This window comes from Chanos chanos, chromosome 14 (assembly GCF_902362185.1).
Source record: "Chanos chanos chromosome 14, fChaCha1.1, whole genome shotgun sequence".
Lineage (NCBI taxonomy): Eukaryota > Metazoa > Chordata > Actinopteri > Gonorynchiformes > Chanidae > Chanos > Chanos chanos.
Window position 1 is genome coordinate 21,121,059 of NC_044508.1, and position 16,660 is coordinate 21,137,718.

At 40.4% G+C, this 16,660-nt stretch overlaps 2 protein-coding genes across 4 annotated transcripts in view; one reads left to right on the plus strand and one right to left on the minus strand.

Annotated features, from left to right (window-relative positions):
- Positions 1-1,648: 1,648 nt before the first annotated feature.
- Positions 1,649-13,219, minus strand: ak4 (adenylate kinase 4). Of its 3 annotated transcripts, none has more exons than XM_030791268.1 (6): positions 13,102-13,219; positions 12,555-12,713; positions 11,234-11,353; positions 4,383-4,555; positions 3,756-3,874; positions 1,649-3,483 (listed from the first exon to the last, which is right to left on the minus strand). In XM_030791268.1, exons 2-6 carry the CDS (start codon positions 12,694-12,696, stop codon positions 3,360-3,362), a joined length of 678 nt encoding a protein of 225 aa, XP_030647128.1. In that variant the 5' UTR covers positions 12,697-12,713; positions 13,102-13,219; the 3' UTR covers positions 1,649-3,359. The 3 variants fall into 3 exon arrangements, with proteins under 3 accessions (XP_030647128.1, XP_030647130.1, XP_030647129.1); XM_030791270.1 differs by having other exon boundaries at positions 12,555-12,716; XM_030791269.1 differs by having other exon boundaries at positions 12,555-12,782; positions 13,102-13,116.
- Positions 13,220-15,300: 2,081 nt separating this feature from the next.
- Positions 15,301-16,660, plus strand: part of jak1 (Janus kinase 1) — a 35,542-nt gene continuing 34,182 nt past the window's right edge. The window contains exon 1 of the mRNA XM_030792046.1: positions 15,301-15,333. The gene's annotated coding sequence lies outside the window, so the exon portion shown is untranslated. The remainder of the gene's footprint in view (positions 15,334-16,660) is intronic.

The following is a 16,660-nucleotide window of genomic DNA, read 5'->3' on the forward strand; positions in this document are numbered from 1 at the left end:
GGTACCTACTCTGAGGTCTATAAGATACTACTCCCAACATGAAGCCTAGGAGCTCCTGCCCCTCTGCCCAGACCTCCACTAAAGTCTAGAGTCCCCTGCTCCTGACCTCAGGTTTACACACTCCTGCTCCTGTCCTCAGGTTTACACACTCCTGCTCCTGACCTCAGGTTTACACACTCCTGCTCCTGACCTCAGGTTTACACACTCCTGCTCCTGACCTCAGGTTTACACACTCCTGCTCCTGACCTCAGGTTTACACACTCCTGCTCCTGTCCTCAGGTTTACACACTCCTGCTCCTGTCCTCAGGTTTACACACTCCTGCTCCTGTCCTCAGGTTTACACACTCCTGCTCCTGACCTCAGGTTTACACACTCCTGCTCCTGTCCTCAGGTTTACACACTCCTGCTCCTGACCTCAGGTTTACACACTCCTGCTCCTGACCTCAGGTTTACACACTCCTGCTCCTGACCTCAGGTTTACACACTCCTGCTCCTGACCTCAGGTTTACACACTCCTGCTCCTGTCCTCAGGTTTACACACTCCTGCTCCTGACCTCAGGTTTACACACTCCTGCTCCTGACCTCAGGTTTACACACTCCTGCTCCTGACCTCAGGTTTACACACTCCTGCTCCTGACCTCAGGTTTACACACTCCTGCTCCTGACCTCAGGTTTACACACTCCTGCTCCTGACCTTACACAGACCCAACATCCTTCACTCCGTTATCCCTATACTACAGCCTGTGGTTTACCTGCATTACCAACTCTCAACCTTGACTCTAAAGTAGCTCTTCATACAGCTACTAGTAACTGAAGAAAAACTTATCATTACAAAAACTGTATGGTTATCTAATTAACTTATATCTCATTGCATCTAGAACTCCTATAATCTTCTATGCTATACCATAAATCCTTTATATACTGTACATAATTTTATAGGCCACTGAATCTGGTAACCCTGGACTCCGTCTACACTGTGAATATCTTCATTCTTAGTGCTGAACAGAGAGGGAGGGGCTCCCCCTGTTGAGTCTTGCGAAAAGCACTTGTAAAAAGTAATGGTAAACAGCACTGTACAAATACATTTGAATTTGGATTTCAATTTGCTGTAAACGTAAATGAAAATGTCTGCTGTGTTAAGTCCATGCTGACATTAGATTTACAGCGACCCACCGCTGCAAAGCAATTGTTTCTTTTCAGATTTCTCTCTCTGACAAACATAATTATTGTTTTTCCCTTTTTTTCATTCTCTGCATTCGTACGGTGACGTGCTAAAGGCTGGGTATTCTCTGGCAATTTACTACGAAGTAACTGATCACCACAAACTACCCAAAAAAGTATTTAACAATAGAATACTCTGAATCAGTGAAACGGGATTTTACTACTAAAACTGGCTCTAAACTCACAGCAGGTTTCGTGATGTGCTGAACGTTTGTGGGTCTGTACACATTTATGTAGTTGTTCTGCTCCGCTTCTCAGCACCCTTCCGACATCCCACTCATTACTAATGTGTGGCTACACCCTGGTGTAAGTTACTGTTTAGACGTTGTTTCTCCGCGACATTTTCTTTGCCAAGCTTTAATTACGTGAGCAATCACTGTCAAAGTTTTAGAGAAAATATGTTTATTTTCCTTGGAAGTAGCATATTTAGCGTCGGCAGCTGTTAAACCACACTGCACTGTTGCACAACAAAAGGACGTCGAGACATAAAAAGGTTTTTCTCTCTCTCTCATTGGCTACAGACAGCTTTGGCACTGTTCCAGCAAACTGCAGAGAGGGTTGAATTTTCACATCCTGTTACAAAATATTGGGTGAGCTATATCCTTTCTGCAATGATTTCTGTTCCTCTGTACATGTTCTGAGGGATCTTTTCGCCCTTTTTCCACTTTCAGTATGGAGCTTGGAATGATCTGGATAAAGTGGGAATGCTTTCATCTCCTTAGTTTGGAAATGTTGGGAAAAGCTCGAGTGAGACAGGTTTTGTGATTTTGCTGGCTGCTGCTATCCAGATGTGTTGAAGGAATCTTGACAGAGACGCTAGATTTTCTGTGTAAATTAATCTGTTTACAGATTTACAGGAAAAAACCCTCTTAAAGCCATATAACAAATATTGTGTGAAATGTGCTTGTTCTCACAGTACAGAAGAAAAGAGGAAAATATAGGCATCATCATCATCATCATCATCATTATGACATTCACACAGACACACACAAAAAATCTTCCCCAGACAAACAATCTCAGAAGCAAATGTGTCATAAATCCATTTCAAAGTTCAACAAAATTAGCAAATATTTCATGACTCAGATTTCTCTTGTATTGAGAACTCACTTGTGGTTCTGTGCAGGTCAGACATTTGCCTCACTGATTCAACTGAGTCTGCATCAGTCAGAGAAAATAAACTTAGCATGCCGAAACTCCCTAACACAAATAAACAAACGAAAATAAGCTATGAACAAATAAAACAAAACGGCTTTTAAGAGACAAACAGTAAATATGGACTTCTGGTGTCAACAGACATTAAACATTAAAGTGTAGAAAAATTAAATGTTTAACATGTATCTTTGGTAAAATGTGAATACTTAAAATGTTTGCAGTTATGTCCTCTTCTAACAAGAGATCACTGTTTCTTCTTTCACCGCGTCTCATTCTCTTTTTCAACAACATCTCACAGTGTCGTTTACTGAAACATGCAACGAACAAGATTCTATCAACAACAAAAAAAAGAGAGACTGCTGGTATGTGCTACTGGTCGAGGTCAGGATTTGGGTGCGGCTTAGGGAGAGAAATCATCTGAGTGGTATTTTAGACACTTCTGAAAGGAACATGTTATATCTTGAATTTTAATGTTTTCCCAAATATCAATATTTAACGCTGTTTTCTTCTTGTTATGTTTTGTTTTGTTTCTGAGATCAAATTGTCATCGCTTGTAACATACTTCACTGCTATAACATCATTATAATATTACACTAGAGCAGGACTATACCTGTGCTATGAGACCGGCATCCAAGGCAGTCATTCTCCGAGAAGGAAAGTGTTTAAAATCATATGGTTTAGTGTGTAACACCCATAAAACAAAGACCTTTATGAACTGCAGGTAATAATGTAATTGAGTTTCCCACCATCATTTTTTGCCTGGTTAAACAACTTTTGCTTTGGCATTAATTCTGAGTCTCTAGACCTGAATAAAGCATTTCAGCTTTTGCTCACATTCCAATGGTTCACTATTTCCCTTTATAAATTATAGCATTTACATTCAAGGTGGTGTAACAGGGAATGATAATCTCCAGAAATCAAGCGAGCTGTTTGAGCTTTGTCCTTTGGATGTTTCTGTTCCGTCGTATCCAGACAGAGTTCCATCATTAGGGTGAGGTGCACCGTGGGTCTGGTCGGACAGTTGGGATTTTATTGCTGATGAGAGAGCTGATGTACGGCCAGATCTGGTCTGTCTCTGTGTCTGAAAATGTGTGTAAGATTCCCATAGACCTGCAAATGGCCATAAGAGTGCATATTAACCCCACACAGTTACACCACATTGAAACTACCTGTGTCCATTAAGACTAGGATGTCACCATCTGTACCATCCCCACCTCTAATAATGTAAATCATGAAAATATGCAGCAGTGGGTAATCACAAGGTAGCAGTACTCTTCCCCAGGGTTAGGGTAAGCTTTGGGGAATTGTACCTTGGGTAGGAGCATCAGCTAAATGAAGACCTGTTTGCTGGGGAAAGGTTACGGTTTATGGCATTCACTAACTTGTATAAGTCTATGACAGGTTTGGCCACATCTTTATAGTGTCTCAGCCTTGTCACCAGAGCCTCTGGTCTGTCATCGTCCTGCTGAACCAGGGGCTCTCCTGTGACATCATCCACACCCTGTACACGGGAACCAATCATAAAACACAAAGCCTCAGGTACAGAAAACACACACACACGTCCTTTGTTTTGGCACTGATATGCCTTCACACAATGTCATAATTAATTCTTTATTACCCCTTCATGTCTGTTCAGTTAGTATCATTTTATTTCTGTGCATTCCTTTATTTTATTTATTTTTTACCTTGCATACATATTTGATTCTGTAAGTCCATGCAGTTGCACACTACAACTTGCAGCAGTTGTATGAAAGACACTTTTTATGAGCAATACTACTAATTATTGTGGTACAAGTGATCCCTTTGCAGTATTTACAGCTTACTCAACGATATTTTTGAATAACACTCACAATGAAAAAGAAGAGAAGAGAAGAGAAGAGAAGAGAAGAGAAGAGAAGAGAAGAGAAGAGACAGTGAACAGACAGCTAACAGGAGAGAGTGCTCTTTGTCCCCTGCTTTAACAGGCATGATCAGAGGGATGGGGAGGTGAAGGAGAGCAGTGTGTTGACCTGTATGCGAGGAGGGTTGAAGACCATGTTGTAGACTCTGCCACTGGCTGGGTGGATCCAGCGGTGACTCAGCCTTTCTTTAAGTGTCTCCAACGGGATGTTCAAACTGATAACCATGTCTAGATCACAAGAACTGTTTAGGGCTTTAGCCTGGATGAGAGTCCGTGGAAATCCTGTCCAGTCATATACACACACGTACACACACGAGTGCACGTGCCATGCATGCACCACACACACACACACACACACACACAGATGTTCTATCACTATTTCAGCTGGGAATTTTTTAAACCAGACACTCTGGTCAGGTCATGATAAATGACTGAGTACATATATTATACAGTGGACAAATGTGGGCGTGCTTTCAAAAGCAAATCGGTGGTTTACTGAAGATGCAGGTTGGGGATGCCTGTACTGTTTCACTGTGAGAACGATCAGAGATTGTTTCTCATGACCCTCGCACTGGCCTTTTGGTTCAGCATATTGTGTCCTATGCCTCCTCTTTGCACACACACATGCCCAGTGTCAGGCAGAGAAGCACCACACTTACAAAGCCAAAGCACAGTCCACTCTCTATTCTACTTTCAAAGCAAACAGCTAGCGTGCCAAAATTCTCATATGTAAGCAAATACACATACACATCCACAGTTAGGGGGCGCAGTCTCCTAAACAAAGCATTAATTCGATCCTCTGTAAAACATTTGCATGTTTATGTCACTGCTGATTTGGATATTTTTTATACAGAGAAGGAGAATCTCTAGATCTCTTTGGTAAGACGTGTGTATGTTACACCCCAACCAATAGGAGCAAGACTGACTCTGCTGAGGAGACTGTTTATTTGTTTTCTAGTGACCAGCAGGAAAAGAAGAGTCATTTCCAAGTTTACAAACTGTAGTTAGAAAGCCACAGCAGTGAAACTCTCTGATCATTCTCCAAAACAACCAGCAAACTCTTCTGAAAGACAAATTAAGAAGTGTAATGGATTACAGGCCAGCAGAGCTTCACAGCATGACTGTGCCAGGACCCTGCATGTGTCTATCTCACTGCAGTTCTGATCCAAACAAGGGCAAGATGCCGTCCTTGCTTTCACACACTGAATACCGCATGGATGTTTAACTCACAGTCAGACATCTGGGCAGGAGGAGCCTTTAGTTTGCCATTCTTTTATAAGTTCTTTATCTCTCGCTCTCTCTCACTCTCTCTAGATTCGAGTGCTGCCAGTCATCCAAATGTAATCTTCTGTCTGTGTAATGACCTCACACGGCTGCATTTGCCACTTTATCTGCAGACTTCATTTGATAGAGTCTCATCTCAGAGTTCTACAAACCTAAGACTCTCACTGCAAGCTTAAGTGTCTCACTGCAAACCTAAGACTCTCACTGGAAGCTTAAGTGTCTCAATGCAAACCTAAGACTCTCACTGCAAGCCTAAGTGTCTCATTGCAAACTTAAGACTCACTGCAAGCCTAAGTGTCTCACTGCAAACCTAAGACTCTCACTGGAAGCTTAAGACTCTCACTGCAAGCTTAAGTGTCTCACTGCAAACCTAAGACTCTCACTGCAAGCCTAAGTGTCTCACTGCAAACCTAAGACTCTCACTGCAAGCTTAAGAGTCTCACTGCAAGCCTATGTGTCTCACTGCAATCCTAAGATTCTCGCTGCAAGCCTAAGTGTCTCACTGCAAACCTAAGACTCTCACTGCAAGCCTAAGAGTCTCACTGCAAGCCTAAGTGTCTCACTGCAAACCTAAGACTCTCACTGCAAGCCTAAGAGTCTCAGTGCAAGCCTATGTGTCTCACTGCAAACCTAAGAGTCTCACTGCGAGCTCAAAAGTCTCTTTGTAAACCTACAGGGTTAAGCTGTAACTAACAGTATAACAGTTCAGGGGGCCATATACTGACTGAATAACAGAGCAAGAGCACGAGATTAACCTCTGTTTTCATTTCAGAGATTAGAGATTTGCTCACACGAGTCTCCTTCATACCTGAATACTCCACAGAGCAGAGTAGCTTTAAACTGCCCTCCATTTCTCTACTGTTCTTCTTCCACACCTGGGCCTCCTCAGTCACCTATGTGTTTTCTATGCGTGCACTAACACAGCTTACCAGTCAGATGTGAACAAACCGCCTCAATCACTCATGCATTGTCTTTCCTCCTGCCACAATGAGCATGCTGCCTCACACACACACGCATGCACGCGCACACACACACACACACCTCTTTCTCTCCTCAGCTAAACAGTGTTTTAATTCTTAAGCTGTATACACTGTAAATATCTGAATCCCTATTATTTTTGTTTTCTCTTTTTGTGCTTAATAAACGCAACTTCACTGAGCCTCGCTTAAGGTCCTCTTATCATTGAGACATTGATTAATGCAAGTACAGTAATTTTATCAGACTAACTACCTAATGAAATTATACCTTTCTACAAAATCCAACGTTACACCTATACTGAGACAAACACTGGCTTTGCCAGTCATGAATCGTATGGCCAACACACTTTGTTTAAAACTACAATCCAGTTCAGTTTGCTCTGCTCATAATGTTCCTACTTGTCATTTGCTGCTAAAGCTAAAGCTGAAGCTAAAGCTTGACTGCTTTCATCTCAGGCCAGTCCATCCATGTCCACAGAGTCAGCCAGAGAACAGCGCTCTGTGCATCCGTCAGCACATCCATGTCACCGGCATCCTTTTACCTTACGGTTTGAATCATACCCATATATATATATATATATATACCCACTTGTGTGTCAGAAATGAGTTTGCTCTCAGTGTTACGCTGAACTGTGGCACACACCCTTATGCCATTTACTGGATGTGAAAATGTAATGTAACTGTTGTGCCTATGCTCGTTATCTGAGACAATGCCATGGAATTCATATTTAATTGTTAATTTAATGTAGCAGCATATTGTTTATGTCCTAATAAACACAAATAGCCTGCTCCATCTTTAAGTCACATTAAACCTCAACCAATAACCTCTGAGGGACCCTAACCTCACAACACAGCTTGGCCTCTAAATGTCCCATGAGGCCACTTATACAATTTAGCACTGTTTACATTGACTGGAGCCTGAATCTGGATAAGGGAATCTTTACATATCTACTTTAACATTGAACCTGAGGGAGTCTGAACTGATGGCAGTTTCTCTAAGTGCAGCTGGGTCTGGAATCCTTTTCAGGGGCACTGCTGTTTACCAACCTTGAGAAATACTGAAGTGGAACTGTTCCAACTTGTTTCTAGGTCAAACACTAGCATACTTGGTTAATGTCTGCCATCTGACTCCAGTCTAAATGAAGACATTTGACTGGCAGCATTGGATGTCTATCAGAAGTTAGCTGTCCTATCAGAAGCTATTTTCTCACTATAGCTGATCATAGAGGTAGGGTAGATAACAGTGAGTGTGAATATTGTATTGTGAGGAGAGTATATTCATGTTATATATATATTAATTCTTATATCTATGAAAAAATTATAAATTCTTCATCCTAATACTACTAAAATTGATATTAGCATATATATGTACATACGTACACACTGTTCTTTCTTTCGTTCTGTAAGACTGACACAACTACAATCATACTTTACAGCCTTTACCACTCCACTCATACTCTACAACATAAACCAGTCCAATCCACTTATACTCTACAACATAAACCAGTCCAGTCCACTCATACTCTACAACATAAACCAGTCCAGTCCACTCATACTCTACAACATAAACCAGTCCACTCCACTCATACTCTACAACATAAACCAGTCCAATCCACTTATACTCTACAACATAAACCAGTCCAGTCCACTAATACTCTACAACATAAACCAGTCCAGTCCACTCATACTCTACAACATAAACCAGTCCACTCCACTCATACTCTACAACATAAACCAGTCCAATCCACTTATACTCTACAACATAAACCAGTCCAGTCCACTCATACTCTACAACATAAACCAGTCCACTCCACTTATACTCTACAACATAAGCCAGTCCAGTCCACTCATACTCTACAACATAAACCAGTCCAGTCCACTAATACTCTACAACATAAACCAGTCCACTCCACTCATACTCTACAACATAAACCAGTCCAATCCACTAATACTCTACAACATAAACCAGTCCACTCCACTTATACTCTACAACATAAACCAGTCCAGTCCACTCATACTCTACAACATAAACCAGTCCAATCCACTAATACTCTACAACATAAACCAGTCCACTCCACTTATACTCTACAACATAAACCAGTCCAGTCCACTCATACTCTACAACATAAACCAGTCCAGTCCACTAATACTCTACAACATAAACCAGTCCAGTCCACTAATACTCTACAACATAAACCAGTCCAGTCCACTCATACTCTACAACATAAACCAGTCCAGTCCACTAATACTCTACAACATAAACCAGTCCACTCCACTTATACTCTACAACATAAACCAGTCCAATCCACTAATACTCTACAACATAAACCAGTCCAGTCCACTCATACTCTACAACATAAACCAGTCCAATCCACTAATACTCTACAACATAAACCAGTCCACTCCACTCATACTCTACAACATAAACCAGTCCAATCCACTTATACTCTACAACATAAACCAGTCCAGTCCACTCATACTCTACAACATAAACCAGTCCAGTCCACTAATACTCTACAACATAAACCAGTCCAGTCCACTAATACTCTACAACATAAACCAGTCCAGTCCACTCATACTCTACAACATAAACCAGTCCAGTCCACTAATACTCTACAACATAAACCAGTCCAGTCCACTAATACTCTACAACATAAACCAGTCCAATCCACTAATACTCTACAACATAAACCAGTCCAGTCCACTCATACTCTACAACATAAACCAGTCCAATCCACTTATACTCTACAACATAAACCAGTCCAGTCCACTAATACTCTACAACATAAACCAGTCCAATCCACTAATACTCTACAACATAAACCAGTCCAGTCCACTCATACTCTACAACATAAACCAGTCCAGTCCACTCATACTCTACAACATAAACCAGTCCAGTCCACTAATACTCTACAACATAAACCAGTCCACTCCACTTATACTCTACAACATAAACCAGTCCAGTCCACTCATACTCTACAACATAAACCAGTCCAGTCCACTAATACTCTACAACATAAACCAGTCCAATCCACTCATACTCTACAACATAAACCAGTCCAGTCCACTAATACTCTACAACATAAACCAGTCCAGTCCACTCATACTCTACAACATAAACCAGTCCAGTCCACTAATACTCTACAACATAAACCAGTCCACTCCACTTATACTCTACAACATAAACCAGTCCAGTCCACTCATACTCTACAACATAAACCAGTCCAGTCCACTAATACTCTACAACATAAACCAGTCCAATCCACTTATACTCTACAACATAAACCAGTCCAGTCCACTCATACTCTACAACATAAACCAGTCCACTCCACTCATACTCTACAACATAAACCAGTCCAATCCACTTATACTCTACAACATAAACCAGTCCAGTCCACTAATACTCTACAACATAAACCAGTCCAGTCCACTCATACTCTACAACATAAACCAGTCCACTCCACTCATACTCTACAACATAAACCAGTCCAATCCACTTATACTCTACAACATAAACCAGTCCAGTCCACTCATACTCTACAACATAAACCAGTCCACTCCACTAATACTCTACAACATAAACCAGTCCACTCCACTAATACTCTACAACATAAACCAGTCCAGTCCACTAATACTCTACAACATAAACCAGTCCACTCCACTAATACTCTACAACATAAACCAGTCCAATCCACTCATACTCTACAACATAAACCAGTCCACTCCACTCATACTCTACAACATAAACCAGTCCAATCCACTTATACTATACAACATAAACCAGTCCAACCCACTTATACTATACAACATAAACCAGTCCAACCCACTAATACTCTACAACATAAACCAGTCCAATCCAGTTCACACTCTGCTAACTCTGACCAAGTTTAGCTAAGTTTAGCTGAGCTAAAAACAAGCTCAAAACTACTGTCTGTTAAAGTAATTGATACATAATAACTGACGCAATATGCTTTTAATTTATGTTATGATCACAAAGTAGGTGATTTTTCTCCCATGTTTTCAGGTCTTTAAAAGCTGCAGGTAAATGTCACAGTTCCAAAAGTGTACATAAATACATGATCTTACACGCTGCACAGCACGAAAACAGCAACCTCCCTAAGACTTAAGCCTGGAGCATATTTCACGTTTGATTGACCATATGAAAAGTGTTGCACAAGATGTAAATAATGTTTATAACGCAGAAAAAGGAGGAATAAATCAGTACAATGCGGCAAGTTAAAGAAGTCATTGTAATCTGTGTTGTTTCAGTCGAAAGTGCTTTTTTTTTCTGGCACACATAAGATCATCTTAGACTCCACAGGCATTTGAGAAAATGAATATAAGAGGGGCTGCAGAAACAGTTTATATTTCAAAAGACCACCAATTCATTTGTTTTCATCTTGGTTAAAATGTTTCATCTATGTCATGCAAAACAACCCAGAAATCTAACTGAAAATACACTGAATATTACAAGAAAACTGAAAATTATATGAAAAATAAAAATCAATTCAGAAATACAAAACTGTTGTAAATTTATCACCACAGAGGTCAAAACACTGGTGCCACTATTTTTAATCTTGGTGTGTGTGTGTGTATTTTAGTTTGCCTTAATATACTTCATATTTAAATATGCTATGTTTATGCTGATGCAGAGAGCCATAAGCATGTGTCATTGAAACAGCAGTATTTATAATGTTACCATCCAGCACCCAGCTGTATCTGGTCATCTCCCCCAGTCTGGGCAGCACCAGACGGGTCATCACATGGTCTGGCACCAGGAGACCTTTCTCAATGTAAGTCTTTGCCAAAACCCCGGCTTCTGTGGACAGAGACAGGCTTAACTAGCAGGAGGATACCACCACAGATGAATGAAATTAATACCATAACTAGAGACAGAAGAGATCACTTAAAGTAATATATTTACTACGAATATTATGCATAGCTCTCTACAGACAGGCTCATGACAGAAGTTACTCCTGTAACAGCACACACGTTGTTGCCCCAACAGCTGTTCACAGTGTTGTCACAGGAAAACCTCACACTTAAATTAATGGAACTGCATTGCAGAATGGGATTATTCATTTACTTATTCAGACAATAAAAGACTTCAGAGTTTAACCAGCCACACACGTCTGAGTGGAAACATAATCAGTTACTCACTGAAACTAGCTCACGTATCAACTACTTTTCATATTTACCATTAGGCAATTCTTCAGGACAGAGAAGAAATGGAAAGAATGGGAGAGATGTGATGTATTGAAATGGTGATGGTCCCTTTGGCATCAACATTTAATATAAAATATGCTACTGATTATTACTGAGCGAAGAAAAATAAGAGAAATCCGTAGGACAAAAGCCGTTCAATAAGTAGTAAGAATACTACTCAGCATTATTAGACGCCTGAAGAAATGCGGGGAACAGTAAGTGACCTCATACTTATGTTCCTGATTTATCTTGGTAGTCTGGTTTCATCAACCCCTTTCCAGTTGTGAAACACGAACTTGATTCTCCTCTTAAAGTTTCTGATAAATAATAAGCCATAATTATCCATCTCAACCGGTCTAACGGAAAGATGACGCATTACCTTACAAAGAAAAGCCAGCGAAAACACAGTGGGAATCATGTATCAACCGGTTTGGACCTGATGCCGCGGAACAAACCTTATTTGGTTTGTGAAAACAGAATATTTCGGTATGAAGAGCATGAAGAGGCTACGGTTTTTACCCCAAAAACGCTTAAAACTCACAAGTTTCAGAGCACTGAACTGAATAATTCTTCTAAAGTTAGAAAACGCCGCCGCTATACACCGGCAGCGTGCCAGCATGGCAGACTTGAATTCTGCTCACCCCGAATGAACTCTCTTAACGTTGCACTCAAAACAGAGGGCTAGTCACAGCGCTTATCCGACACCTCTTAACTATTTTATCGCCTCTGGGCACTCGATAGATTATATGCCTGTGCATAATAAAAATAACATTTATAATAAAAAGAAAATGCTGGAGTTAGGGCGTTCCACTCACCAGTATTCGCAGCAATGTTCTCCCGCAGAAAGTCGCCGCTGGACAGATGTGTCAGACCAAAACTCTGCGCTATTCTTTCCGAAATGGTTCCTTTGCCCGAGCCTGGCGGACCCATGATGACGGCTCGGAATAATTTAGACATTTTTTCTGCGACGTTCCCTGCTTACAATTGTAATATCAAAATTTCGTTTCCCCCTTTGTTTGTTTAGAATTATGTGAATAAACATGCTGTAAAATAAAGTATCAACTTAGTCTACACCAAAAAACAAACAAACAAATATGCACAGAAAGTGTAATAAAATTCAATTGATATGAATAATAAATGTTAAAATCAATCATTCTTCTGTTTTACAGATTGATTGTGCTGTGGGATTGGTCATAACTGGCAGGAGGCTCCCACAGTAACGTTAGTCATCCAAAGAATGATTCATTCTGCGCTTTCACCGTCATCAGATCTTTCCATTTGGCGTAGTCAGCTCAACAAAATAACAACACTAAGTGACTGAATGCGGGGTGAAAAGTTGCATGCACTTCCACACATACTTACCCCAACTTTATCTTCGATTTTACAGTAAAACAGTTGGTATTGTTGCACAGAAAAAAAGAACAATTTACAGATTTGGCTACTCTCCACCCACGCAACAGTCGTTCTACTGTTTCTTTTTGAGGGGAGACTCTCAGCGAATGAATGGAGGAGACGTCCAAACGCCCTTCTCCTCAGCGCCTCCCAGACTTTAACCATAAAGAAATACTGGCGCTTCTGCGCAGCAGAGCTCGAGCAGGGTGAAAATGCGCGCACACGAATGTGGTAGTTGTAGTTTTTATTCAACTGGTGTACAACCTGGTTCTTGTGATTACTGAACCTCAGACGTAGAGGTAAAAGATCCCACTGCAAAATCAGACTTATACTATATTTTGTGTTTATAAAACATTCTAATTTCCACAACATTTTTCTCCTGCATATGGTTAATCAGGCTCTAAGGACTCAGGGTTGAAAACTAAGTTTCATACTTAGTGTTTTACAATGTGAATGAATATAAATCATCGAATGACATTCAGGCCTACTATTGTATTCTCGCTTTGGAGTGGTCTTCATCATGTATAACAACGTTACATTTATGTAGGCTATAGTGTACAACAGTGTACTTAACATATACCTGAACTTAAAATACTTTGTTTTGTCATCTTCAGTCTACTTAAGTAAAGCCAAGAAACAGCTGTACACAGACACTGTAAAATATGTGCTGAACAGCTAAATTCAATGCTTTGGGGGTTTGCGAACTCGAATATTCACTATTCACAAAGTGTAAAATTAACCTTCACTCGCCGTAAACCAAGCGTGACACAGGCTTTGAAAATGACAATTCTCACACATAAGTGTGCATTCTGATATTGATTAAAATGAGTTATGGGACATTGTCAGGGACGAGAAATACCATTGTCATTTAATTCCACGGCGTGCTATTCGCCGACGTTTCAAGCTGAAGAGTTGAGAACAATTATTGACAGGCAGTCAGGGGAGGGAAAAAAATCCAAATTCCTCAGTTTTATCTTCATGGTAGACATTACCCTTACACCAGCGCACGTTCAGCACGCTCATGTCAACTGGAATTGCCATGCGAACAACTTACTTGTTGCAAGCCTTACGGTGGCGTCAGAGCATAACACATGCTTTGCGCTGTGCGCAACGGACTCAGGAGTGAACGATTAACAATATCTTGTGGAAGGACTTAAAGTCCCTCAGGTAAGACAATCACCAATTCTTAACAAAGTCTTTATAGTGAACTTTGAACGTGAGGACTCGAATGCCTGTTGTTTTATTTTGTCACATGGCATTGAGATTTCAATAACAAAAAATGGCGACAATCACGTTGTTCGCTGTTGGCTTGCTGCGTCATTAAAAATATTAACGTAAACAAAGGAATGAAAGGTGGATATCGCAAGTGAGTAGCACTAAAATGTAATGAATATTATATTGAGTTAAATAAGATGGCCATTGAGTATGTTTGTTTTTGTGTTAGAAAGACGTGGTATTTGTTTTTGCCCTGAGAGGGGTGTGTTAGTTGCTGGGCGTTAGCGCTCAACGTGCAATACAATAATACTCTTTGCAAATTTAACAAAGAATATTTTTTCTTGCACAGTGACAATCTGAGATAAACGGAGCAAAACAACTGCGCAACTTAACCTCCGATTTTACTAAGAATTCGAGCAGTTTCTAAACGCTTTCTTCCATAGTAACTTCTTCATTATTTATGTTAGAGTCCTCTAAGAAACCGACGTTTCAACACGTTTTGACCAAGCACTACATTTGGCTGCTCTGCTCTGCTTTGTTTGGGCTCGCTCCGCTGTCTATGTTCTTATTTGATCTCAGGGCAATAGTTAAATATCAGAGCGTATGTTTTCTGTCACTGCCTAACCTGATGGTTGTGCTTGCTGCTCACTGAAGAAAAGTGACCTGTTATTGTTGTGTTAACTCATAGTCTGAAATCCTAGCCTATAATTCAGCGTGTTGTAATTTTCCGCTATGTTCATGAATTGGCTGGTGTCGTTTTTATTTTCAGTGCTGCGCAGATGTTATTTAAGCTTATTTTGGCAAACGTTCCTGCCGTCCTGCGATGGTACATGTATCGAGCTAATCGAGTTGTTTACAAGAAGCGATTGTGCGGAGGGCGGGGCCTAGCCCGTCGCGCGCTACGCGACTGGACTGCCAGAGAAGGATCGAGCACGAGGGCGGGGCCCGAGCCACCACAACAAGTCTGACGTAAAGGAGTCGGTTCGTGTAAGTGATTGAAGGTTTCAGAAAATATGTCAAAACAAAGGCATTTCACTGTCAGAAAATTGTAGACATTTATGTGTATATATGAAATGATTATAAAAACATCTTGGGTTTATTTGATGTGTTTTTATTGTTTTTCATCAGTGGGTGTATATCACGAAACAAACGGCATCTGATCGAATCTTGGATAGATTAGTTTTCACAGAAAAAAAAAAAACTCTCTACGCTCTCTCTGCTTTTGGGTTTTGTCTTCTTATTGTACAACTAAATTAAATAACAGTAAAGCTGTAGATAACTGTCAGTTTTTTCCAACTTGTTGAACTGATTAATATTAGAATTTTGACAGTTAAGTCAGTTGTAACTAAGCAAGGATGACTGTCACTTATGCTGCATACAAACACACACACACACACACATACGCACTCTTACCTGTCTACATGCCCTGTGTGTGTGCATGTGAGAGAGAGAGACAGAGGGAGAAAGAGAGACACAGAGCGCACAGATACATCTGTGGATGGCCCTGCTGCCTGGCTCTGCTTGACTTGACAGGCTCCCCTCTTTCAGTTATCACAGTGCTGCTGCTGTCCGTCTTAAAGGTACAGTACTGTGATAACTGAAGGATGGCGGCCATCTTGACACCAGACATCAGTCACAGCTCTTAAGAGCATCTCCTCTCTCAGAGAAGTGCGCTTCTATGTTTGTTGGATGCATTCACTGGAAATTTGATATTTGACACAATATATTTCCTGTGTGGCACGTTAAATTGATTTATTTTGTGCAGATTGAATGTGTATCATTTGTGTGTAATAAAAATACATTTCAGTTCTCTTAATATTGTAATATTCTTAATGCTGAAGGAATATTCATGTGTGTCTCTCTATCTCAGGTATTTATAAATGAGATCAAGACAGTTTATGAATTATTCCATGGCCAGTAAAATTAAAATGATCTGTGTCCTAATGCAGTTTTATATATTTCTGCATGTATGTGTGTATATAGATAGTCAGAAAAATAGATTATACTGTTTTCCTGAAAGTGGAGCCTGAGACTTTCCCTATATGAGGAAGTGCCCCACATCAGATTGATGATGTAAAAGTTCACATAGCGACCTCTCTCCTGTACTTACCTCATCCCAAACTTATGGTCTTTGATGTGTCAAGCTGAGTCATTTGTACATTCCCCAGGAGTTTTGGTCACTCAGGTCTGATTTTGGATTGACTAGTCCAACAGGCATTCCGAACATTCTCAGAGAGAAATTAATCCTGCATGTTAATAGTTACATATTCACAATCTCACAATATTAAATGTATTCCAAATATATACAACTGAA

Excerpts from the sequence above, each read along its gene's own strand:
- ak4 (XM_030791268.1), bottom strand. The coding sequence starts at position 12,696 with ATGTCTAAATTATTCCGAGCCGTCATCATGGGTCCGCCAGGCTCGGGC. Across the intron at positions 3,875-4,382 it reads TCAACCCTCCTCGCATACAG|GGTGTGGATGATGTCACAGG; the intron begins GTCAACACACTG and ends TCCCGTGTACAG. Across the intron at positions 3,484-3,755 it reads CCTGTCATAGACTTATACAA|GTCTATGGGAATCTTACACA; the intron begins GTTAGTGAATGC and ends GGCCATTTGCAG.